The following is a 26,984-nucleotide window of genomic DNA, read 5'->3' on the forward strand; positions in this document are numbered from 1 at the left end:
AGCAGCGTACCATCCACCTGTCTCCATTTCCTCCGCTGGTGGCCCAGCGTTCTCCCTTCTCTAAATCTTCCACATTGTACCATCTGAGAGATTCATCCGCGTGGCCTGCGAAGGCCCCTCAGGAAATTACATCAACGAGAGCAGGGACGCGGAAGAGAAAAGCCCTGCCCTTTCCTTTTCTTCTCGACTCCCATGCAGAAAGTTTCCTACAGTACAGTGCTGTGTGTAAAATGGTGTCAAAGAATAAAGGGTTGTTTTATCATTAAAAGACAAAATCGACATGGACAAGTTAAGAAAGGGAGTGTCGGGGAAACATTTGGCAGAAGAATATGATATAGGAACAACAACAGCATCAGACACTGTGGAGAGGCATTATTTCACGTGCTCGCTGGCTCTGACCACAAGTAGCATGCATATGCATACTAAACAGGGCATTAACTATTCCTCCCCAATGCTCAACGAACAGCACACCAAACAAGGGTGCTGCTGCCGTGGCAAACCCTAAGCCAGCAGAGCTTTCCAAATTGTGGGTTGGGATCCCAAACTGGGATCACTAAAGCTGCCTTTGGGAGGGACAGTGTCCAAGATCGTGGCACATTAATTTGGAGCTACATACCTGCTTAGCGTTTCTGCTTTTTCCTGTTGTTTCTTTGTTCAATTATGCCTCATACTAAGCGGAAGGATGTTCTGAAGGCTTTTCCTGCGCCAGCCAGAACCTCTTCCCCTGTGCATCAAATGCTTCAGCGGTATGCCTCTGAACAGCCTCAAGAACAGCTGACAGAAGAGGGCCGTGCTGCAAGTCTGGACAAGGGAGTGTCCGTACTACTGGGGCAAGATGTATCTCTGTCCCCTCTGGCATCCACTACACCGCCTTGTCCAGCAGAGATTTGTGCCTTGTCCGCGGGTCCTTTGGAAGCAGATGTTGCTGAGTTGGATTCTTGCAGCATGGGGTGCAAGGGCACTGTGAAATTAGCTGCTGTGAAAGAGATGCCAGGGGATGTGGTTAGTCTGTCTGAATCCGCAGTGGTGACCCTGGAGGTTATTTGAAGGGCCCTGAAAAAGCTGGACTTGATGGTCTACAAAGTGACGAATGAGATTTCTGGCTTTGCTGGTAAGGTTGACTTGCTATCACAAACTGTTGAGAAAGTCAATCAAGAAAGCATGGGATTTTTCCAGCAAACTCTGTCTAAAATGAAAGAACTTAAAGATACTGGGGCTGACATTCAAAGCGATTTAAGAAGGTAGAAGAGGCTCCAGTTCGTTTAAATCGTTTATTGCCGCCTACACTCCTCCCCCCATATTCAGCAGCACTAAAGAAAGTGTCGCTGAATGTTGCCACTGACTGCCACCAAAAAAAAGGGGCAGGTCAGGGGTGGTATTAGGGAGGAGCCCAGAGTTATGCGGGTGCCGGTAATATTCAGTGCCTGCACCCACATAGCTAATCGGCCAAAAGTTGTCCTAACTTTGGCCAGCCTAGCTATGCAGGTCCTGACATTGAATATTGGGTGAGGGCTACATAACTTTTAATTAAAAAAAAAAAGCCTCCTTGCGCCCCCTCCTGCCACTGACAATAAACCTTTCATTCGCCACTCCTCTCAGCATGAACTCCCCTCCCCGAGGGCCCCCCACACCTCCTAGCCATCCAGGTAGAACCTCCCTCCAGGCCTAAGCGCTGGTGGTCCATGGTGATCATTGGGGGCAGGAGCACAGGCCCCTCGCGGCTGCTGGATGAAAATGGCTGCCACTACCTCTTGCGGTAGTTCACGGTACTGTGTAGTACCACGAGCTGCCACGAGAGGTTGCAGTGGCCATTTTCATTCAGCGGCCGCAAGGGGCAGGAGCGAGGGGCTTGCACTCCTGTCCCCAATGACCACCAGAGCTACAAGCTGTCCCAGGGGAGGGTCTACCTAGACTGCTGGGTGGGGGGGGGGGGCAGGGGGAGTTCATGCCATGGGCTGAGGTGGGCAAGGAAAGAAGGTTATTGTCAGGGGGGTTGGAGTGGCGCAAAGGGGCTTTTTTTTTTAATTAAAAAAAAAAGTTATATGACCCTGGCCCGATATTCAGCTGGGGCATGCTTAATTCATATGCGTCCCTGATTGACTATTGGCCAGGCCCGCATAAGTTCCAGCAGCCTGTCCGCCCCAAATTATTCCCCGATATTCAGTGCCGGTGCTCGGACATGGCCCAGCACTGAATATCAGTGGATAAATTAGCCAGCAACGATCAAAGTTTAATAAAATGCTGACCGCTGCTAGCTGAATATCGGGGGAACTGTCTCTACCATAGTAAATGAGTTAACTATTGTACAATGTTGGTTTGAACAAGGCACTTGGTTTAGATCCTGTTGAGTACGTCAAGAAACACCTTATTGAGATTTTGAAGTTTCCTCCAAATACTATACCTCCTTTTTAACATGATTTATTATTTGCCAAATGCCTCAAGAGAAACAACGGGACTTGCTGAGGGACCTCACGCACAAGTTCAAGATGATAACGCCTTGAAAGATTTATCTACAGTTCATGAAAGAGTTACTTTATAAGTGTCATTTATATTTGAATGCTTTAATGAAAATGTATTTACGCAACTCTCAAATGACATTTTTGCAGTCAGAAACTGTTGATATATGGAGTGGAGGAGTGGCCTAGTGGTTAGGGTGGTGAACTTTGGTCCTGGGGAACAGTGGGAATTGAGTTCAATTCCCACTTCAGGCACAGGCAGCTCCTTGTGACTCTGGGCAAGTCACTTAACCCTCCATTGCCACATTGAGCCTGCCATGAGTGGGAAAGCGCGGGGTACAAATGTAATAAAAATAAAAAAAATTTTGTTTATCACATTTATATCCCACATTTTCCCACATGTTTGCAGGCTCAATGTGGCTTACAATAGACCAAAAAGGCTATCGCCAGTCCAGTAGTTATACAATAAGAACATAAGAATAGCCATACTGGGTCAGACCAATGGTCCATCTAGCCCAGTATCCTGTTTCCAACAGTGGCCAATATAGATCACAAGTACCTGGCAGAAACCCAAATAGTAGCAACAATCCATGTAGAATCACAAATAACAGCAACATTCCAGAATCCCAAATAATAACAAGATTCCAAATGGTCAAGCCCCGTTGATATGTCTCTTTGGTATAACTCTACATTTTCGCTCAAACCTCCACTCAGTCTTCGCAAAATAGATTGTGGTAGTCAGAGTGGATAGAAAGAACAGGGTATAAAGGAAAAAGGGTAAAGGTAAGAGAGTCCAAAATAGCCCATTTATATGCTGTTTTGAAGGACTTTGGGTTTTATGTTGGAGCCTGGGGTAGACCTTCCGGAATAGGCTGGTCTTGAGTAATTTCCTAAAGTTGAGATGGTTTTGAGTAGTTTTGACAGCTTTTGGCAGTGCATTCCATAATTGGGTGCTGATTAAGGAAAAGGACGAAGCGTAAGTGGATTTATATTTGAATCCGTTACAGGTAGGATAATGGAGATTTAGGAATGAACGGGATGTGCTTGATGTATTCCAGGTTGGAAGATTGATTAGGGTGTTCATGTATCCTGGGGCTTCTCCATAAAGAATCTTGTGGACTAGGGTGCAGATTTTGAAGTTAATTCGTTCCTTTATTGGGAGCCAGTGCAATTTCTCTCGAAGGGGCTTGGAACTTTCAAATTTGGATTTGCCAAAGATTAGTCTTTCTTCTGTGTTTTGTGCAATCTGAAGTTTCTTTACAAGTTATTCTTTGCATCCTGCGTATATTCCTTTACAGTAGTCTAGGTGACTTAATACCAGTGATTGAACTAGATATCCTAATGCCACTAAGGTGATGCAGGATAGAAGGAAGAAGTTCTTGCAGTGGCGTTCCTTGCCTGGATGGCACCCGGGGCGGAGCGCCGATGCGCCCCCCCCCCCAGGTGCAGCGCACCCCTTCCCACTAAATTACACCTTCCCCCCCCCTCTGGCGAAATGACACCCCCCCCGGGTGCACGCCGCTGGGGGGGGGGGTGCCGCGGCGCACGCCTGCTCCGAATTCGCTAAACTTCTTTGCTCGTTCGTTACAGCTCCCTCTACCACGGAACAGGAAGTAACCTGTTCCGGGGCAGAGGGAGCTGCAGCGAACGAGCAAAGAAGTTTAGCGAATTCGGAGCAGGTGCGCGCTGCGGCACCCCCCAGCGGCGTGCACCCGGGGCGGACTGCCCCCACTTGGTACGCCACTGAGTTCTTGGCAATGCATACTGAGACAAAGAATTTGGCTGCTACTTTTTCATTAGCCTACCTGTGCAAGTGTTTAGTCCGTTATTTAGGTAAGAAGTACACCTCTTTTGCTCCAGCTCATAAGAACATAAGAATAGCTGTACTGGGTCAGACCAATGGTCCATCTAGCCCAGTATCCTGTTTCCCAACAGTCGCCAACCTAGGTCACTAGTACCTGGCAGAAACCCAATTAGTAGCAACATTAAGAGCTTTTCAGAACCTTAAGAAAATCTCTAGAGGTATTAATAACTAGTGGAATATAGTATTGTAACTTGAGGATAAAATGTGTTATAGCTTATATCTAGATGTGTCACCTTTATTTTCTCCACTTTGTAATCTAGGACACTCCCCCTCATGTTGAGGTCTAAGGAAGAGATTGAATTTGTTTAGTTAAATTCTTACTTATTTTTTTCTTGTATATCTCTGTTTTTTTGTAACAAGTATGTGTTGCTTGTGAGATCATTTGCAAATTAAAACAAACAAACAAAAAACTAAGAGGGGTCTTTTACTAAGGCGTGTTCATGTTTATGGCGCGTGCTAAAATTGGGCATGCGTTAAACGTTAGAGATACCCATAGGAATGCATTGGCTTTAGTAAAAGACCCCTAAAGCTGCCTTTGGGATCATGACCTAGATGGGTTCTCCATAGGTGTATCATTATTCTGCACCTCGGGGGGGGGGGGGGGGGGTCACACAATTTTATTTGGCTGCAATCATGGGGTCACAGTCACAAAAGATTAGGAAGTACTGGAGTTATATCTGTGATCCTAAGAAATATATGGGTATCTGTTATATTAGTGACCAAGAAGCGCCAAACAGTTTCTGTCAAAAACTGTTGAAATAAAATTGAATTCTACTAATGTAAACAGATAACATTATAACATTCTAATGCATGACGTGATACACAAGTCAGTTTTAAGATACTGTGAGACACAAGAATCAAAAATTACTACAGCTGTCATCTTTGATGCAATAGTACCACCTAGTGTTGAACTACAACTTAAACAATCTTTAGACCAGCACTTGCCAAACCTGTCTTTAGGGACCCCTGATGCTGGTAAGCTCATGCATGTCTAGTTCATAAATATGCATGATGGGTGACAGGATGAGGGTTCCTGAGGACATATTTAGAAACCAAGGCAGTCTCGTGGGTCTCAACAGTCTTGCGAGACTTCCACAGGGAGTCTCGGACGCCATTTTTAAAATATGGAGGTGCCAGGCAGGGGGAATAACAATTTATGCGTGTAATTACAGAATAGCAATTAGGCAGGCAAACCAGCATGTAAATTTAAGTGATCTGTTATGGAATGAGGGGGCTGCTGGCGGAATATCACCGCTATAGGCCGGATTCAGGAAATGGTGCCTAAAAATAGGCACCAGGAAAAATCAGCACTTAGCACTATTCTATAAAGGGCATTCCAGGATAAGCACCCCTTTACTTACTGCAGCTGAAACCTGGTAAATCCTGGCATGCCACTGGGGTGCTCATCTCTCAAATTCTATAACACTGCACGTGATTTTTCGGAATGCTCCTGACCTGCCTCTTGCCCCTCCCATTGCCATGCCATTTAGATTGCTTAGGAGAGGATGTGGGTGCGGACCGTTATAGAAATGCGCACGGCCAGCTCCGCGTGGAAATGCAAATTAGTACCAATTAATGTCAATAAATGATTGTTACCAACCAATTACTGGTTGTTGATGGCTTGTTAGAACTAATGTTTGTGTGGATCTGAGGATCGTATGCAAATTTGGAGCAACATTTCTACAATCCAGGTGTATATGTTTAGTCACTGACAGCAAGAACTTTCCATGTATATCCTCTGTTGTCACCTATCCATATAGCAGTGCTGAATAAATGTATTATTTTAAACAATGTGGCCGGTGTTCAAAAAAAAAAAAAAACCACTCGCTGCTGTTAATGAATATTCATCACATTCTTTACATGTGCTGCAGAGATATTGACAATACAGTTCTGAAACAGATCAGAAGAGCCACATTCTGACTTATTTCCATTCGTGGTTAAGTTTTTCGTAGACGTTAAAAGAAACACAGTAGAAGACAGCAGATAAAGACCTGAACATAATACCAGGAATGGAATAAGAATTAAAATATAAAAAAAAGGATTCGATCATTTTCTTTAATTGTTTAAAGTTATCTAAAATATCTTGTTCAGTTTTGAAGTTTTATCAATGACGGGTATTAAAGATATTCTTTAGTGTCAGAATCCCAATGGTTTACTAGTATTTGAAAAGATCACCTTTAATTGTGGAGCACATCAAGGTGATTTACAATAAAATCTAAAATTGAACAGAAAAGAATACCATAATATATAGGACAGAAATCATTCATCCACAGAGACAAACTGTACAGAATCAGATTGGCTGTGATACCACTTTGATGCCAAACCCATCCGTCACTGACAATTATGTCCCAACAGATCCCCAAAAGCCAGGGTGAAAAATGCTTCTTTAGATTGACTTTAAATTTGGTGGAAGATTGCTCGGAGCCAAGAACCAGAGGGAGGACACTCTGAAGAGAAGATGCCAAGAAGTAGAAGGCACTCTTTCTTGTTGATTCTAAGTGAGCTCTTGTGGGATTGGGAAGGACCATCCAATGATCTAAGGGCTCAGAGAGGGACGTAAGGAACTGTCATAGTGGCCAAGTAATCTGGGATTCCCATGGTACGTGCTTTGTCTGTCAACATGAGGAGTTTGAACTGTATATGATATTCAACTAGCAGCCAATAAGCAGGGGAGTGATAAACTTCCTGAGCCCCTACATCTTGCCCCATCCTTGGCCACCTTTAAATCTAGACTGAAAGCCCACCTCTTTAACATTGCTTTTGACTCGTAACCACTTGTAACCACTCGCCTCCACCTACCCTCCTCTCTTCCTTCCCGTTCACATTAATTGATTTGATTTGCTTACTTTATTTATTTTTTGTCTATTAGATTGTAAGCTCTTTGAGCAGGGACTGTCTTTCTTCTATGTTTGTGCAGCGCTGCGTATGCCTTGTAGCGCTATAGAAATGCTAAATAGTAGTAGTAGTAGTAATGGTCCTTACGTTTAACATGGCATAGGATTCTAGCTGCTGTATTTTGAAAGGTTTGAAGTTGCTTCAATTCTGCCTTAGGGGTCCTTTAACAAAGGCGCGCTAAACATTAGAAACAAACCATATATTTCTATGGGCGTCTCTAGCGTTTAACGCACGCTAATCATTAGCATGCCTTTGTAAAACACCCCCTTAGTGATTCCTGCATAAATTGTATTGCTATAAACCTGGATTTAAGAACTGAGGAAATTTGAAATGACAACGTTACTTTGGAGTCTAGAATGACTCCAACATATATGAAATGATCTACTGTTGGCACAGGAAGTCCAAAAAGGACTAGTATAAGAGTTGAGAAGGAGACATGACCCGTAAGCCAATAGACAACAGTTCTTTTTGTGGATTCAATACTAAATGATTGCCAGACAACCAAGAGGCAACTTTGTCAAGGCGAATACGTAGGAGAGTTAAATCCAGTTTGTGAGAAGAGGTATAGTGAACAATGAGAATATCGTCAGCCTAGACGTATACACTGAAGCCAAGGGACTGTATTAGTAGAACTAACGGACTAAGAAAAACATTAAAAAGGGCTGGAGAGAGTATTGAACTTTGTGGTACTCTGCAGGTGAGTTGATAAGTTTCTGATGTATGATCAATTGATTGTAACTCTGAAGGTTGTCTCCTGTAAAACCCCCCCCCCCAAAAAAAAAAACGAGTCGAAGCACTTGTAGACTGTACCGGTAATGCCAACTGAAAGTAGTCTTTAAAGAAGAAGATTGTGGTCTACTATGTCAAACGCTGCAGAGAGATCGAAGGAGACTGCCAGGGCAATGCAGCCACTTTCGAAATGGGCATGAAACTCACTCAACAAGGCAGTCACAATGGTTTCAGTGCTGTGGCCTACTTGAAAGCCAGCTTGGTGGGGATGTAAAGCCAAAACTGACTCAAGGTGAGTCTGTAGATGTATAAAAACTGCCTTCTCAATGATTTTTCCTAAAAATGGAGGATTAGGCAAAGGTCTGTAGGGAGCTGGTCAGCAGGATCAATTTTTGGTTTCTTAGGTTTTGGACTGATTAATGCAATTTTTAACAAGGGAGGGATGAGACGTCTGTCGATGAATGTAAAGTGATTGAATGAATCAAGGGCAATAAAGTTTGAGAGAGGGATATTTTATCCACGTGGAAGGAATAGGATCTAGTGGGCAGGTGGTAAAATGCATTCCCGTAAGCATTCTGGAAATAGCCTCTTCAGAAGGCAGATTAAAAGATGACCATTGAGCATTGAGGGATGAAGTTCGAAAATTAGAATTTGGGATATCAGCTACCAGTGGAAAAGCTGGCTGTAGGGAGTTAACCTTGGTATAAAAATATTGAGCCAGAACATTGACTGTAGGAGAATCTGGTACAATTGATGGAGAGCAGGGTTGTATCCGAGTGTTGAAAACTGAGAACAGTTTTTTTTTTATTAGAACGTAAGGCTCTTGCACTGTGTAATATCACTATAATGTCTTACATATGTGAGCAGGTTCCGGTGTTCCGTGCTTGCAACAGAAACATTCAGAACATCGCAACTGATGCTTTTGAAGAAAGAGAGCAGCATGGTCCAGAGGTTTTAACAAGGCAAAGAGGAGCAATTTCATCGAATTCATTACATAAAAAAGAATCCGAGAGAAGGGGCCTTTTTTTTTTACAGGTGCGCTGAAAAATGGATCAATGCGCGCCCAAAACCCGTGCCTACACTACCGCAAGCCATTTTCCAGTGCACCTTAGTAAAGGGACCCCAACATGTTTCAAGGCAAAAATGTACGAATACATTCACTTTGAGAACTGGTGCAGAGCCTACGGGTACAAAGTATACACAGTGTTTGACCCCTTGTGAGCACAGGGAGATGGGCGGTTGAGAAAGTCTGGAAGGAGAGAAATGTTGGATACCTCAAATATATTCAATTTTAAAAAATGGTCAAAATGAATAGTAATAAATCAAATCAAATCAAAGTTCAACTTTGGTAATAAAATACTGCTTGAAAAAGCAGGTTGCAGACAGTGAATGCATTTCTATAAATGGCCAGTTACCCTTCTGCAGTGACGCAGGATGGCGGACACTTCATCTTCTGTAAGAAGCCTGCGTGCCATGTTCTCAGTGGCTGCCAGTCTGTCCTCCATGGAGTCCTGTGGGCTACCGTTATGCTGAGAAGAATTCCGACTGGAGTCCTTATGTGCGCTGAAGATGAAGAAGGAACAGCTTCTGTCCTTGTCTATGATGAATAATAAAAATATTTAAACCCATGGAAGCCCAAGAGACTGCAAGACTGAGGGGTGGATTTTGGAAGAGAGGTGATCAGCACAAGCAGACCTTTTCCCTTCATCATATATGTGCAACACACAGAATACATATCTGGCTGCTGCTCCAGTGGGTGCCAATCTGATTTCAGTTTCTGTTTCTAAACCAATTTTCTACATAATACTACTCCTGGAAGGATCCTGGTCGCAAAATTTTAAATTTCTGTGCAAAAAAAAATAAATTTCTGCACACAATATTTTCAAATTTTGCATAGGTTATCTGGATAAGAAATGGGACACTGAAGTCAGGATGTTCACAGTTTCCAGTATATTCTACAAAAGGCTCATGGAGGCCCATTTACATAGAACGCTGAGACTGGAATTCAGATGTCTAGATTTGGGATGGGCTCAATTCAGGCATCATTTTGCAAAAGGCTCTGCTGAAACTTCCTACAGGGACAGACATTTTTCCAGCATGCGCAGCGGGAGCAGCCAGTTTACAAATATGCAAAAATAAGGGGCAAAAACTTGGTACTTCCACATGGAAGTAGTGATTTCACAACCTCCATATGTAAGCGGCATATATTCCACTGCAACTGCCAGTTTTACAAACCTAGATGTGTAAATAGTGAGGCTGCAATTTTTTTTTTAGGCAGAAATAATGGGACATTAAGGAGAATTATTCCCTTAATCACTCCTGTAAAGCTTAGCTGAAATGAGTCTGGCTTGGAGCTGGTATGAAACTCAACAGGGAATTTTTTAATCCACCATAAACGTACATTCCCTTTGTAAAATGGGATTACCCCTATCAGTGGCGTACCAAGGGGGAGGCGGTGGGGGCGGTCCACCCTGGATGTACACCGCTGGGGGGGTGCCATGGCGCGCGCCTGCTCAGCATTGGCTGAGTTCACGCATTCGCTGCAGCCTGCAGCTCCCTCTCTGCCCCGGAACAGGTTACTTCACACGAGGGCGGGACAGGCAGAGAAGAAGAACGAAGGCCGACGTCGGCAGCTCAGCAGAGCTCAGTGCTGCGTTCCCGGACCCTCGCTGTTTCAATAGCGGAGCGAGGGCCCGGCCGGGTGGAAGGTGGGTGGTGACGGCTCGGTGGGGGGGGCGCGAACTCGGAGGGGGAGGGGCAGCGGCGAACTCGGCGGTGGGGGCGGGCCTTTCAACCCCCCCCCTTCCTATAATAGCCCGTTTTTACGGGCTCAAAGTCTAGTTTCATTAAAGATTGTACCATTGTTCCAGACTTAGAGGCCCTCTTGTGCTTTTTTTTTTTTGTCATCTTGATTTGTATACTTTTGGATCCTTCTTTTGTTACTTGGCCATTTATATGTGGACTATTTTAAAAATAATTCTCAAGGGGGGAAGTTATCAAGATGGCTACCATTAAGATGCAATATTTTACTGTTAAACCCAGTTATTAGTAACAGGGGGGGAGGGGGTATTTAACTGAAATTCATTAGATTTTGCACTTCCTTAACAGCAAAAATTAAAACGTGCACGTGCAAAGGTTGAGTGGTAATTGTGCCCAATATGTCCTCAGTTATTACTGCACTGAAAACTGGACTAGCACATGTAAAATTGCAATTAACATGGCTGCATTTAGCTCCTCCTATTTAGGAGGTGCTAAGTGAACTTGTTTTAACTGCAAAAGTGATGGTTAGCACATAGTAATTACAGCACCTTAATCGGAGTATGCAGTCCTCATCCCTTCTCTGCCCATGTTTATTTGTATTTAGCTCAATACAAGTTACATTCAGATACAGTAGTTATTTTCTTGTCTCCAGAGGACTTACATTCTGTTTTATTTTTGTCTGTCTTCTTTTGCTGAACGAATGTATACTTTACTATTGGATTTTTTGGAGTTCCATTTTTTGTTCTATGTTATATGTTTTTAGTATAATGTAAACCGCATTGATCCATGCATTGGATTTTGCGGTATATCAAGCCTTTTTAAACACTAAACATTAACCAGTCAATATTCAGCCCGTGGTGGTGAGTGGGCTTTTATTTTTTTTTTTTCAAATCCTTACCATTGCTGGCTAAGTTACAGTAGATATAGCTGTTAATAAGCAAAAATAGGAAGGAAAAAGTCTCAAAAGAGCTCCAAGCCATTCAACTTATACAGCTCAACTGATCAAATCATGATCTCTTCACTATCGGCAAAAAAACCTTCCTTATGATTTAAACATAACAGTGTTCACTATCAGTAACAAGCCAATCCAAAACAATTCTCAAAAAGGCACACTTAATTTGGCAAGCGTCCCAGCCAGTTTCTCAACTCCACAGGAGCAACGATGACCAGCGTTTCGCATAGGCAAATTCTTTACTCCTGCATCAGGGTCCAAGATATCGAGGTGTTTTCAGAGAGCTAAAGCAACTGGCTGCTCACACTTGGCTAGTTGTTCTAGCCGGTATCTTAGACCCTAATGCAGCAGGGGTTGCTGCACCTGGGATCCGCCCAGGGTGACAGCCGACCAAGGAACACCACTGATCCATCCATAGGCATGCCTCCGGCACTAAATATATTTCAGCATGAGATTAGCACACGCCGAGTGGTGCACTGCCACGGTACACCTCAGTGTGTCCCACGATAGTGCTTTTTAGCACATGGTAACCACGCGCTAGTGCTACTGCAGCTTAATAAAAGGGCTCCTTATTTTGTATCTGGGGCAATGGAGGGTTAAGTGACTTGGCCAGAGTCACAAAGGGCTGCAGTGGGAATCAAACCCAGTTTCCCTGGTTATCAGGCCACTGCACTAACCCTTAGGCTCCTACCACATGTCCATGGGGTGCTTAAATAGGAGGTACAGAATTACCCAGGTAAGCTCCTAAGGTTGCCTGAAAATCAGACAGAAATTTAGGAGCCTGTTTTAGACTCCTAAATTTACAAGTACAGCTCGAGGAAGATACGTGGAATACTTTTAAAACAAATAGGAGGAAATATTTTTTTCACTCAACCAATAGTTAAGCTCTGGAACTCTTTGCCGGAGGATGTGATAACAGCGGTTTGCGTATCTGGGTTTAAAAAAAGGTTTGGACAAATTCCTGGAGGAAAAGTCCATAGTCTGCTATTGAGAGAGACATGGGAAGCAACTGCTTGCCCTGGGATTTGTAGTATGGAGTGTTGCCACAATTTGGGTTTCTGTCAGGTACTTGTGACCTGGCTTCGCCACTATTTGGAAAACAGGATACTGGGCTAGATGGACCGACCATTGGTCTGACCCAGTATGGCTAATGCAATGTTCTTATGTTCCCTTTTTGAATATCAGACCCTTAATGTTTATATCTAGTTACACTGTGAGATTGAATGGAGTGTGGAGATGCAGCAACCCAGCCAACGACAGGATGAAACTCCCAGTCTTTGACACAGTTTTTGCTGTAACTGTGCACAAAAGCATTGCCTCTCAGGACGAAAGAGCTACAGTAATAATTCTCACATAAACCTTTTCTTATCTCACAAGGCAAGAGCTCAGAGTGCTTCACCCCAGGGAATGGGCCAGTCAGGGTTTCTTTTTATACAGCAGGCGGTGAGGATAGAGGAATTTGGACCTGGACGCCAGGATAAACTTTGTGTTGCTTGAACGGAATTTGTAAGGCTAAATTAAGAGCTGCCTGCATCTCTGCCTGGCTGGAAATCTCAGATTTAGGACTTCATTTATCTGAGGGTCGAAGAATGGGAAAAACTTCAACAATCCCCCAATGAAGTAAAGTCCCACATGGGATGGAAACGGAAAGAGGAAAAACAAGTTTAAGAGAAGAAGAATGTATGTTTCTTTTACCTCTTTTCAGGTTCCTGATGGAAAACTTCTGGCTGGTGTTATCTGAAACCAAAGAACACGAACAGATATTAGAACAGAAATGTGAACCAGAGTTTTTTTTTTCCACACTAACCTTTTCCTGAACTGTGCACTCAGGAGAGATACTCTGAAGAAATGGAAGTGACAAGCTATGGCAAAAAGGTGCAGATGCTCTCCTCCAGGTGAAAGCGAAAATAAAATGTGGGGAAAACCCCACAGTAATGAACGTATCCAGTCTCCCATGCCTATGGCTGGCTGCTATGACCGCACCTTGAATATTGTGTTCAATTCTGGTCACTGCATCTCAAAAAAGATATAGTGGAATTAGAAAAGATACAGAAAAGGGCAATGAAAATGATAAAGGGGATGGGACGACTTCCCTATGAGGAAAGGCTGAAGCGGCTAGGGCTCTTCAGCTTGGAGAAAAGGCAGCTGAGGGAGATGTGATAGAGGTCTATAAAATAATGAGTGGAGTTGAATGGGTAGATGTGAAGCGTCTGTTCACGCTTTCCAAAAATACTAGGACTAGGGGGCATGCAATGAAGCTACAAAGCAGTAAATTTAATATGAATTGGAGAAAATGTTTCTTCACTCAACATGTAATTAAACTCTGGAATTCGTTGCCAGAGATTGTGGTAAAGGCAGTTAGCTTAGCAGGGTTTAAAATAGGTCTGGACAGCTTCCTAAAAGAAAAGTCCATGGACCATTATTAAATTGACTTGGGGAAAATCCACTGCTTATTTCTGGGATAAGCAGTATAAAATATATTGAACTTTTTTGGGATCTTGCCAGGTATTTGTGACCAGGATTGGCCACTGTTGGAAACAGGATGCTGGGCTTGATGGACCTTTGGTCTGTCCCAGTGTGCCAATACTTATGTAAGCCTTGGACAGTTACAGAGCATTTGGTGAAACACAGATTGGAAGTCTGGTGTATAGCTGATCTTCAGCTTGTTAGTTCTCTTCTCAACATTACACTTTCCTTCCAGCAGTGCAAAGATTGTTAAGATAAAAAAAAAAATGTAAACCAGGATCATAGGTGCACAGAAATAAAATTTAACAAATAAAATCAAAATACATAAAAAATTATAAACTTCACCCAGTCTGCAACTAATTTAGGCATCATTTATAATAAGTTTAACTTGGCATAACTGCCCGTGACTAAATTTAGTCAAGTAGACAAGCGCTCAGTGTATTCTATAAACCAAGCCAAAATTTAGGCATCGTCTATAAAGTACGCCTAAACTTAGGTGTACTTTATAGAATACGCCTAGGTGTATTTTTTTTCCATGCCAATTTTTTAGGCGTGATATACAGAATCTAGCACATAATGGGGGAAATTCTATAAATGGTGTTGAAACTTGGGTGCCAAAAGGCTGAATTCTACATATGGCACTGAAAAAAATGCTATTCTATAGGCTGCACTTAAACTTAAGCCTGGTTTATAGAATAGCACTTATGCCCAGGAATTGCACCTAACTTTAGGAATGGCCATTGCAGCAGAGGCATAACCAGACCTTGACGGGGAGGGGGGGGGGCCAGAGCCCAAAGTGGGGGTGGGGGCACATTTTGACCCACCTGCCCGCGCCCCTCCCCCGTGCTTCCCCACCGCATGATGGTACCTTGGCTGGCGGGGGTCCCCAACCCCCGCCAGCTGAAGCGTTTGTCCCATGCTAGTCTCACATTGCCTGCCCTGTTCTATTCTCAATCACACTGTGCACACTTGTTTTAATGAAACTGAGCATGTGCAAACTGTTGCACATGCTCAGTGAGCGTGAACGGCACAACTGAGAACAGCAGGGTTGGCAATGTAGCCAGACCAGAGTGGGACAAAAGAAACTTCAGCTAGTGGGGGTTGGGTACCCCTGCCAACCAAACCAAGGGCCCCAGAGCCAATTTTTTTGGGGGGCCCAGGTCCCTGTGGCCCCCTGTAGCTATGCCACTAATTTGCACCAACTAAAACCTGGTGCAAATGTATGAGCCTACATTAGGTGCGTATCCGCCCTCATTCTATGAAAATGCACAAGTTAGTAATGCCCCATTCCATATCATCAAGCTGATCAATCCATAGACTGGTGGGTTGTGTCCATCTACCAGCAGGTGGAGATAGAGAGCAAACTTTTGCCTCCCTATATGTGGTCATGTGCTGCCGGAAACTCCTCAGTATGTTCTCTATCTCAGCAGGTGGTGGTCACACACAGCAGCAGCTCTGGCTAGGCCTCCAAGCCTAATTTTTAGGTTTTGTTGAGTGCCTGGGGTTGAGGGCTCTTTTGAGCAAGTGCAAACCTGGTGGTGCCAGGTCCCTCCTTTTCTCCCCCCTCCCGCTGGCTCCGTTAAAAAAAAAAAAAAAAAAAAAATTTTTGAACGTCCTTAAAGGCGTTTATTTCGACGTTTATTTAAGCGTCTATTGCAGCTACTCACTGGGACACCAGGTCGTTACAACTCGGAGCGGACAGCAGGTAATTTTTACCTTTTTATAGCGGGCAGGGGGTTCCCCGATTCTTCTCCTCGTGGCATATGGCGTCGGAGGGCGAGGGCGCAAAGGGTCGCTCCCCGGGTCGCTTGAGCGCTTCTAGAGGGGATGCGGGGGTCTTAAAGCCTGATTCGCCTTTGTTGGGTGACAGTTTCGTGACCGATGAATGTCCCGGTCCTTCCTCCGGCGTGGCGGTTTTTCCCGCCATAAACGCCCATCCCCCGCTCCTCGCCTCCGCCATCTTGGCCGGCCACGCGGCTCGGACGGCTTCTTCTTGGGCCGCCCTTGAGGTTGGAGACATTATTGCCATGAACGCCCTTAATTTGGGCGACGGCACAGAAGCGGCTAAAGTTAAGAGCCGTTCTTCCCGCGCGGCTCCTTCGCGGAGTTTCGCGCCGGACGCCATTTTGGATGCGCAGCATGTCTCTCCCCCGCTATTGCGAGCGCCGGTTGAGGGTGCGTCTAGGGCTGTTGCCCAGGCTGCGGAAGTGCACAGTCTGGGGGGTTTCTCCCCCGAGTTTGTTTTGCTGCTGCATCAGGCCTTCCTCATGCACAACGCTGCCCCTGCTCCCTCGTCTGGTAAAGAGGTTGAGGTTCCCAGAGGTAAACGCCCTCGGGTTGATTCCCAGGCCTTGGAGGAATTTGTCTCCTCCGATGTAGATGAGGGCAGCATGTCTGAGGTCTCCCAACGGTCCTTTGCGGATTCCTTGGAGGAGACGGATCCCCGCTCGGATGGAGCGGATGACCCCTCTGCAGCGCGGCTTTTTAGCCCAGAGGATTTGCCCAACCTGTTGTTACAGGCCATGGACACTTTGAAGATTTCCTCTCCGGAGGACGTCTCTCCCTCAGCCCCTGTTGGCTCTGCCATTATGCTGGGGACGAAGCGCCCGCCTAGAACCTTCCACGTGCATGATGCCATGCACACCTTAATTTCGGCTCAATGGGATGTCCCAGAAGCGAGCCTTAAAGTGGCTAGGGCTATGTCCCGCCTCTATCCTTTGGCTGTGAGTGAACGTGAGGCCTATCTGTGGCCTACCGTGGATTCTTTAATCACTGCGGTGACTAAGAAAACGGCGTTGCCGGTGGAAGGTGGCACGGCCCTAAAGGACGCCCAAGACAGGAGGCGGCCTTAAGGTCGTCCTTTGAGGCGGCTGCTTTAAGTTTGCAGGCCTCAGTTTGCGGCTCCTATGTGGCCAGGGCGTGCCTGACTATGGTGCAGCGGGCTTCCCCCTCGGATCATTCCTTGAGGGCTGATTGGCCGGCCCTGGAATCGGGCTTAGCCTATTTGGCAGACTTGCTGTATGATGTCTTGAGGGCCTCAGCGAAAGGCATGGCTCAGACAATCTCTGCGCGGCGGTGGCTTTGGCTGAAACATTGGTCTGCTGACCACGCCTCTAAACCCCGCCTGGCTAGGTTGCCTTTTAAAGGCAAGCTGCTCTTTGGGGTCGAGCTGGACAAAATCGTGACCGATCTCGGCACGTCTAAGGGCAAGAAATTACCAGAGGTCAGGGCTCGGGCTAGTACTCGTCCCGGTACCTCCAGAGGACGGTTGCAGGAAGCCCGTCGGTACCGCCCGGGCAAGTCGGGTTCCTCTGCCCCCTCTTCCTTCAAGAGGAATTTCTCCCCCAAGCAGCATTCCTTTCGCAGAGACCGCCGTCCCGGAGGTGCTCCCTCCGGTCCTCCCCCAGGGTCTCGTACCCAATGACGGGGTCTTGGTCCACGCCCCAGTGCAGATTGGAGGACGGCTGTCCTCGTTTCTGGGCGAGTGGACCACAATAACTTCAGACGCGTGGGTGCTGGAAGTCATCAGAGACGGCTACAAACTAGAGTTCTGCCGACCCTTAAAAGACGGGTTTGTACTCTCTCCCTGCAAGTCTCCGGTCAAAGCTGTGGCAGTGCAGCAGACTTTGGACAATCTGATCCGCCTGGGCGCAGTCGTTCCGGTGCCAGAAAGTCAGCTTGGCAAGGGACGTTACTCCATTTACTTTGTGGTACCAAAGAAAGGAGGTTCTGTCCGGCCTATCCTCGACCTCAAAGGGGTCAATCGGGCCTTGAAAGTGCGGCACTTTCACATGGAGACTCTCCGCTCTGTTATAGCGGCAGTGAAGGCAGGAGAGTTCCTGGCATCCTTGGACATCAAGGAAGCGTACCTGCATATTCCCATCTGGCCTCCTCATCAACGCTTTCTGCGTTTTGCAGTCCTGGGACGACACTTCCAGTTCAGAGCCCTCCCTTTCGGGTTGGCTACTGCTCCGCGGACCTTTTCCAAAGTAATGGTGGTCATCGCGGCCTTCCTACGAAAGGAAGGGGTACAAGTCCATCCTTATCTGGACGACTGGTTGATCCGAGCCCCCTCTTATGCAGAGTGCGGCAAAGCTGTGGACCGGGTAGTTGCTCTTTTGAGCTCCCTGGGATGGATCATCAACTGGGAGAAGAGCCAGCTGCGCCCGACTCAGTCCCTGGAGTACCTGGGAGTTCGATTCGACACCCAAGTGGGCAGAGTGTTCCTGCCAGACAATCGGATTGTCAAACTTCAGGCTCAGGTGGACCAGTTCCTAGTAGCCTCTCCCCTTCGGGCTTGGGACTATGTGCAGCTGTTGGGCTCTATGACGGCCACGATGGAAGTTGTGCCCTGGGCCAGGGCTCATATGAGACCACTTCAACACTCTTTGCTGCAGCGCTGGACTCCGATGTCGGAGGATTATGCTGTGCGCCTTCCCTTGGACTCAGCAGTGCGCAAGGCGCTGAGCTGGTGGATGCAGACAGACAAGTTGTCTGCGGGAATGCCTCTGGTGACCCCAGAGTGGATTGTCGTCACGACGGACGCCTCGTTGTCGGGCTGGGGAGCCCACTGCTTGGGAAGGACAGCGCAGGGGCTCTGGTCTCCTGCAGAGGCAAAGTGGTCTATCAACCTCCTGGAACTCAGAGCCATTCGGTTGGCGCTTTTGGAGTTCATCCCGGTACTGGTGTTGAAGCCTGTACGGGTCCTGTCGGACAATGCCACGGCTGTGGCCTATGTCAACCGCCAGGGAGGTACCAAGAGCGCCCCTCTAGCCAAGGAGGCTATGAATCTTTACCAGTGGGCGGAAGCGAACCTGGAGCAGCTTTCAGCGGCCCACATTGCCGGAGTCATGAATGTCAAGGCGGACTTTCTCAGTCGCCATACCTTGGAGCCCGGAGAGTGGCAGCTATCTGCTCAGGCGTTCTTGGACATCACGAAGCGCTGGGGCCAGCCGAGCCTAGATCTGATGGCGTCATCGGCCAATTGCCAAGTGCCGCGCTTTTTCAGCAGAGGACGGGACCCTCGATCCCTGGGAGTAGATGCTCTTCTCCAACAGTGGCCGACACAAGAGCTTCTCTATGTGTTCCCGCCCTGGCCCATGTTGGGCAGGGTGCTAGACCGGGTGGCAAAGCATCCCGGCAGGGTAATCCTGGTGGGTCCGGATTGGCCCAGGCGTCCCTGGTATGCGGACTTGATCAGGCTCTCAGTCGACGATCCTCTGCGGCTGCCAGTGGAGCAGGGCCTGTTACATCAGGGTCCCGTGGTGATGGAGGATCCCTCCCCCTTTGGTCTTACGGCCTGGCTATTGAGCGGCAGCGTCTGAGGAAGAAGGGCTTCTCAGACAAGGTCATCGCCACTATGCTGAGAGCGAGGAAGCGCTCTACTTCTACTGCTTACGCCAGGGTTTGGCGTATCTTTGCAGCATGGTGTGAAGCAGGCTCACTTTCTCCCTTCACTGCTCCAATTTCTTCAGTGTTGGCGTTCCTGCAAGAAGGTCTGGAGAAAGGCCTGTCGCTCAGTTCCCTTAAAGTCCAGGTAGCGGCTCTGGCTTGCTTCAGGGGCCGCCTGAAGGGTGCTTCCCTGGCTTCGCAGCCAGATGTGGTGCGCTTTCTCAAGGGAGTTAATCACCTGCGCCCTCCTCTGCACTCAGTGGTGCCTGCGTGGAATCTCAACCTGGTACTAAGAGCATTGCAGAAGCCGCCTTTTGAACCCTTGTCGAGGGCATCTCTGAAAGACCTGACATTGAAAGCAGTCTTTTTGGTGGCTATCACTTCAGCCAGAAGAGTTTCCGAGCTCCAGGCGCTCTCATGTTGAGAGCCTTTTCTGCAGTTCACTGAGGCAGGAGTGACTATTCGCACAGTGCCTTCCTTTCTGCCCAAGATTGTTTCTCGCTTCCATGTGAATCAGCAGCTCTGTCTCCCTTCCTTTCGTAGGGAGGACTACCCAGAGGAGTACTCTGCTCTTAAATATCTGGATGTGAGACGAGTCATCTTCAGATACTTGGAAGTGACCAATGATTTCCGGATATCGGATCATCTGTTTGTCCTGTTTGCAGGTCCTCGTAAGGGTCTGCAGGCTGCTAAGCCTACAGTGGCAAGATGGGTCAAGGAAGCCATTGCAGCGGCTTATGTGGCCGCGGGGAAGGTGCCGCCTATCCAGCTGAAGGCTCACTCCACGAGAGCTCAGGCGGCCTCGATGGCAGAGGCCGGATCCGTCTCCTTGGAAGAGATATGCAAGGCGGCAACTTGGGCTTCGGCTCATACATTCTCCAAGCATTACCGTTTGGCTGTGGCTGCACGGGCGGAGGCCCGGTTTGGAGCTTCAGTGTTGAGGTCAGGGATTTCAATGTCCCGCCCTGGGTGAGTACTGCTTCGGTACATCCCACCAGTCTATGGATTGATCAGCTTGATGATATGGAAGGTAAAATTATGTATAATCATACCTGATAATTTTCTTTCCATTAATCATAGCTGATCAATCCATAGCCCCTCCCAGATATCTGTACTGTTTTTATTCTGGTTGCATTTCAGGTTCAAGTTTAGTCTTCAGTTACTTCAGAAAGACTTCGTGTTCAAGTTTTTTTTCACTTGGATTCTTCAAGAGTTAAGACGAGTTTGTGTTACAGTGAGCTGCTGCATTCCTCTCCCCTCCGTTTTACGGGGCTGGATTGAGACTTAAAATTCTGCCGGCACTCCCTCCCGCTTCGTGCGGCTGTAGGGCAGCTTTGTACCCCTCCCGCTTCGGCGGTGTTAGGGTCAGTCAGCTCCTCCCGCGGTTGCGGTTGCAGGATAAGCCAGATCCCCCCGCATCGGCGGGTGTGGTGTCCCTCCCCTGCTCCGCGGGGATGAGCTGGACGGATTCCCCTCCCCCACTTGTGTGGGGATGAGCTGGGTTAATTCCCCTCCCCCGTTTCGGCGGTGGTGAGCTGGGCAGAGTGTCCCTTCGTGGGTGTAATTCTCTAAGTGCTGAGTCCTGCGGATGGAGCTTTGATATCGACATACTGAGGAGTTTCCGGCAGCACATGACCACATATAGGGAGGCAAAAGTTTGCTCTCTATCTCCACCTGCTGGTAGATGGACACAACCCACCAGTCTATGGATTGATCAGCTATGATTAATGGAAAGAAAATTATCAGGTATGATTATACATAATTTTACCTTTTGCCTATGACCCTCCCATTTCTGTGTCCCCTTTTTTAACTCATGCCTAAATTTACACACGCAAATTCCAATTAGCTCATTATTCATTTACATTACAAGGCAATTTTTACCAACTTTTAGAGAATTGGGGGTAAGTGCTATTCTATAAAGGGCATGCTTTAAATAGAATAGCGCTTAAATTTGGGGCACTGGACTTACACCTGCTGAAAAAACAGGTGTAAATGCTGGCACCCAACTTAGGTGCGCTTAGGCCAAACTCTGTAATTTCACGTATAACTTTTTGGAACACTCCCCCGTCACACCCCCTTTCCAGATAAGCGCTAGAAAAGTTGGGCGCCGAACCTTATAGAATAACGCACAGCTAGATGCATAATTTCTAATCAAAGCCAATTAACTGCAATAATTGGTTGTTAGTTCCCAATTATTGCTAGTTGAGGGCTCGTTACTTGGGCACGTGTCCAAATTTTGACGTACAACTTTGGGCGCAATATATAGAATCCACGGGATGCTGCCGCTTTGTGGAGAGCGGTGCAGAATATACACAAGCTACTTAAACATCAAGGCCGACCTTCTGAACAAATGCTGACCACAGGGTTTAAATACTGGTCTGACTGATTTTTTAAAAATCAATTACACTTCCTGACCAAAAGGTAAAAATAGGCCTTTGTTACCCTTCTCAGTGTCAGAAGATGAGGGAGATTTTGATCTTCTCTTTGCTTCTGCAGTCTCGGTTTCCTTTTTCCCACTGGCACTGCTGCCTTTAAAGAACAGATTCATAAATGTTTTGGATCGCTGTATGGTGTTTTCACCGTCAGAGGCCTTATGCTTCTCTTTCTTCCTCTTTTTCTTATGCTCTGAAAAACAAAACAAAAAATGCAATGAAACAGATTTGGCACAGACTACTTTCCCCCTGGGTTATAAAATGTGCAAAGAGATTGTGACAAGCAGCGCAAGGCCAAGTGGTGCAAAGATGTGTCAAAACCAGGGCTTTTCTTGTGCCGGTATGCACTGGTACGGCGTACCGGCACCTTTTTTTTCCCAGCGAGTTGCTGGCCTGCACCCTTCCTCTCGCTCCCCTCTTCCCTGTGACCCTCCTTACCCCTGGCAGCACAGTGCAGTGATTGAGAGAGGCTGCCGGTGTTGTGGCCTTCCTTCTGTGAGTCCCATCTAAGAGGAAACAGAAAGTTGGAACAAAGTAGGAAGGATTCGCAGAAGGAAGGCCCCGACACTGGCAGCCTCTCTTAATCGCTGCACTGGCTGATGCTGGGGCTCGGACTCTCAAGCAGGCAGCAGGAGAAAGAGGATGGGTGGGAGGAGGGAGAATCACTGGACATGGATAGCACGGGAGGACAGGGGGGGAGGGAGAATCACTGGACATGGATGAGAGGGGATGGCAGGGGAGGAAGGGGTAAGGTGAATCGCTGGACATGGATGAGAGTGGAGGACAGGGGGCAAAGGAAAATCACTGGATATGGATGGGAGGAGAGGGCAGGGAAGAGAGGAGAATTGCTGGACATGGATGGATGAATGGATGGAGGGGTGGATGGGGAGTGAAGAGAAATGCTGGACTTGGATGGAGGAGAGGGGAGAGAGAATTATTGCTGGATATGGATACAGGGGAGGGAAGAGAGAGGAGAAATGCTGGACATGGATGGAGGGGAGGAAAGAGAAAAAAAAAGAAGATGCACATGGATGGAGATGAGGGAAAGGGAAAAGAGGAGAAAAACTGCACATGGATGAAGAAAATAGGCAAAAGCTGGATCCACGTTATACCTCCTCTAGTCAATTCCATGGAGCACCCAGCTTTTACTTATGGATGTAGGGCAAGAAATCCAAGCATATTCTATAACAATGCATGCAACTTAATTGGCTTAACAAGCCAATCAGCATGTTTAACAGCACTTAACAGGCAATAAATAATGAACACTAATTGGCAATAATTAGAATTTACACACATAACTCACTAAGCATATTCTGTAACGCACATTGCCTAAATTCTAATGCGCATAGCCAAAAAGGGGTGTGGTTATGGTGGGGAAATGGGTGTTTCATGGGTGTTCTAAAATTTACCCGAACTATTATTGAATATGCCCCTCTGCGCCTAAATTGGTGTGGAACTCGTTACCAATACAGATCCCTGCTCTACTGATTATTTCTTTTTTCAAAAGGAAATTAAAACATTTTTTTCAACAAATACCTTTCATAATGTAATTTATTTCAATTACTGTATTCTCTGTATTTTTGTATCTTTTGTGAATTCATTTATTATTTATCCGGTTCTCTTGTTATTGTAAATGCGCTGCGTACGACTGGTAGCGTTATAGAAACGATTTATAGTAGTAGTAATCCACATTGAACTATTTTTGGTATTGCAGAATAGAAGAACTGTGTAGCATAGCATAGTATTGCAGACAAAGGTCTAAGGGAAACCAACAAATTGTGGGGGGGGGGGGGGGGGGGGGGGGGGGGAGGAGGAGGGAGAGAATAACTAGAATGGAGGGTAGGTCAAAGTAGTAGTAAGGAGGAGGAACAGGTGATAAATCAACCACAAGTGTCTTTGATAACTAGATATTCAAATGAAAAGTTTTATTGAATAATCAGGTTTCATTGAATAATTAGGCTTTTAAAGCTACTTGAAAATTCTTAAAAGAGTATTCAGAGCGCATAGAGAGAGGGAGAGAATTCCAATAGTGAGGGGCCATAAAGAAAAAAGCACAGTGACATGTGAACTGGAGTTGTGCTACTTGGGTACTAGGAAGAACAAGGAGGTCATCATTCAAATAACAAAGATCTAGCCTGAGGGTAAGGTATTGTCAAAGATACCAAATATTTAGAGGATCCATGCCTAGAAGTAGAGAAAGTATGAGTGAGGAGTTTATTTTTAATGTGTTGTTCAATAGGTAACCAATGCTGCTTTTGAAACAAAGGGGAAACATGATCAAATTAGTGGGCACGACATGAACGTGCATGGAATAAAAAGAAAGATGAACAAACATTCGCTGCATGGAAACTAATGTTAAGAAAATATAAATATACCATCAGACAATCTAAAAGGTCTTATTACAATTCAAAAATAGGGTAAGACTACAAAGACTTACACAAGTTATTCCAATTTGTACATAATCTTCTAGACACCACACCAGTCAACTTAACTAATACAGATACCCCATCAGCCGATGATTTAGCTACTTACTTTAATGAGAAAATCATCAAACTAAGATCCACCTTACCAATTAATTCCTCCGATTGTGTAAAATTCATCGATTGCTTAGACCCAACTATTGATGAATACCCAGCAGACCGAATATGGACAAATTTCTATTTACTAACAGAAGATAATGTTGCCCAAGGGATCAACAAACTCACCAAATCCCACTGTAAACTGGATGTATGCCCCAGCTAGTTAATTAAATCTGCCCCCCCCCCCGGTGTTTCAAAACAGATCTAACTTTCTACCTAAACCACATGCTTCAACATGGATTCTTTCCCACAGATAAAGGCAATATCCTACTCACACCAATTCCCAAAGACCAGAAGAAAAAACTAAATGATATAACAAATTATCGTCCAGTGGCATCCATCCCTCTGATAGTTAAGTTAATGGAAAGCCTGGTAACTAAACAACTTACCAACTACTTGAGTAATTTCTCAGTATTACACGCATCTCAATCTGGATTCCGTGCTAATCACAGCACCGAAACAGTTCTTATAACACTTATGACCAAATTCAAACAAATTATTGCTACTGGTAATAATGTTCTTCTTTTACAATTCGACATGTCCAGCACGTTCGATATGGTTAACCGTGATATTCTATTAAACATCCTAGAATATTTTGGAATTGGAGGAAATGTTCTGAATTGGTTTTATGGTTTCCTAACGGCAAGAACATACCGGGTGATATCTAAATCTATGATATCATCGCCATGGAGACCTGAATGTGGTGTGCCTCAGGGATCTCCGCTTTCACCGATTCTCTTTAACTTGATGATGTTACCACTGGCCAGATCATTATCCAACCAAGACCTCAACCCATATATCTATGCTGATGATGTGACGGTATATATTTCATTCAAAAACGACATCAGAAATTACAGATAAAATTAACCTCAGCTTCCAAATTATGAACTCTTGGGCAGACGCATTCCAGTTAAAGCTCAAAGCAGAAAAGACACAATGTCTTATACTATCATCGCAGTATAATAAAATGATTTATGCCAATATATATACACCAAGCCATACTCTTCCTGTTGCGAACACCCTGAAACTCCTAGGCGTAACAATTGACCGAAATCTTAACCTAGACAGCCACGTGAAAATTATTACAAAGTAAAACATTCTATGCAATGTGGAGAATTAGAAGAGTGAAACCTTTCTTCCCAAGGGAGACAAAAGCAGGAGCTGCTCCCCACAGACAGACTCTTCTCTTCTGCTGCTCTCCTCTTCCCCCTCCCCCACCGCTGACTGCTGTAAGAATTCTTGGGCTCCTCTTACCACATGTTGCTCATCACTAAGCTGGACAACAAACAAGGACTTTGTAAGTTAACTTATGGTTTATGATTCAGATCTGTTACCTTGTAGCATATTTCTCCTGTAAAGATTCTAAAGCTATTACCTCTTGCTTGCAACATTATTACATTACCTTTATTGTAAATAAACTCATTTTAAAGTTAAATATATGGTCTTTGCACATGTTCTTAAATCTTGCAGTGCAGGTTAATGTAATTCAACAGATATAATATTTAATTCCCCTTTATTCTTGCAATTGTAAATCTTATTACCTTATAGGTAATTGGTGGAGAATAAAATATAGAATCAATAAATATAATTTCCCCATATTTATTAAATACAGCACATGCTGTGACCACATGCTTTGAGTAATCCCCCCTAACTGCAACATTAATTGTAACATTCCGCAAACTGGTGCAATCACTGGTATTGAGTCATTTAGACTATTGTAACTCCTTATATGCGGGATGCAAGGCTCAAACCATTAAGAACCTCCAGACTGCCCAGAACACCGCAGCCAGACTGATATTCGGAAAGGCGAAATATGAAAGATCGAATCACATTCAAAATTTGCACGTTGGTTCATAAAATCATTTATGGAAATGCCCCATCTTATATGTCTGACCTGATAGATTTACCAGAGAGAAACAACAAAAACTCATCACGTACCTTCTTAAACCTCCATTACCCCAGCTGCAGAGGACTTAAGTATAAATCTACACATACATCTAGCTTCTCATACATCTGCACACAACTATGGAATGAACTACCGACCACCATAAAATCAATACACGATTTGACAACCTTCAGGAAATTATTGAAGACTAACCTGTTCAAAAAGACGTACAAAAAGGATCCTCCATAAGGAACTGATTCTTAAACTTCACCAGACACAACTACTTGGAACTCTTCTAATGTTTTTCATTTTAATTACACCTTCATTAATGATTATATACTGCCTGATCTCATTATGTTATGCTTTATCTATTCATCTACTTTTAACCCTACATATTTTATGCAACTCATTTGTAACAGTTCTGAAAATTTTATTCCATTATTATGATTGCCATGGTATTCTTAAGCACCTTATTTGTAACAATATTCTGAAATTCTTATCCCATTAAAGTGATTATCGTTATAACATAGTGTAAGCCACATTGAGCCTGCAAATAGGTGGGAAAATGTGGGATA

At 45.4% G+C, this 26,984-nt stretch overlaps 1 protein-coding gene across 1 annotated transcript in view; it reads right to left on the minus strand.

Annotated features, from left to right (window-relative positions):
• The window catches only part of PDZD7 (PDZ domain containing 7), a 170,731-nt gene that overhangs the window by 105,696 nt on the left and 38,051 nt on the right, over positions 1-26,984 (minus strand). Inside the window, exons 9-11 of the mRNA XM_030204729.1 lie at positions 21,956-22,138; positions 13,352-13,393; positions 9,360-9,541 (exon numbers count right to left, since the gene is read on the minus strand). Of these exons, the coding sequence (XP_030060589.1) occupies positions 9,360-9,541; positions 13,352-13,393; positions 21,956-22,138 (407 nt within the window). The remainder of the gene's footprint in view (positions 1-9,359; positions 9,542-13,351; positions 13,394-21,955; positions 22,139-26,984) is intronic.

This window comes from Microcaecilia unicolor, chromosome 5 (genome assembly GCF_901765095.1).
Source record: "Microcaecilia unicolor chromosome 5, aMicUni1.1, whole genome shotgun sequence".
Lineage (NCBI taxonomy): Eukaryota > Metazoa > Chordata > Amphibia > Gymnophiona > Siphonopidae > Microcaecilia > Microcaecilia unicolor.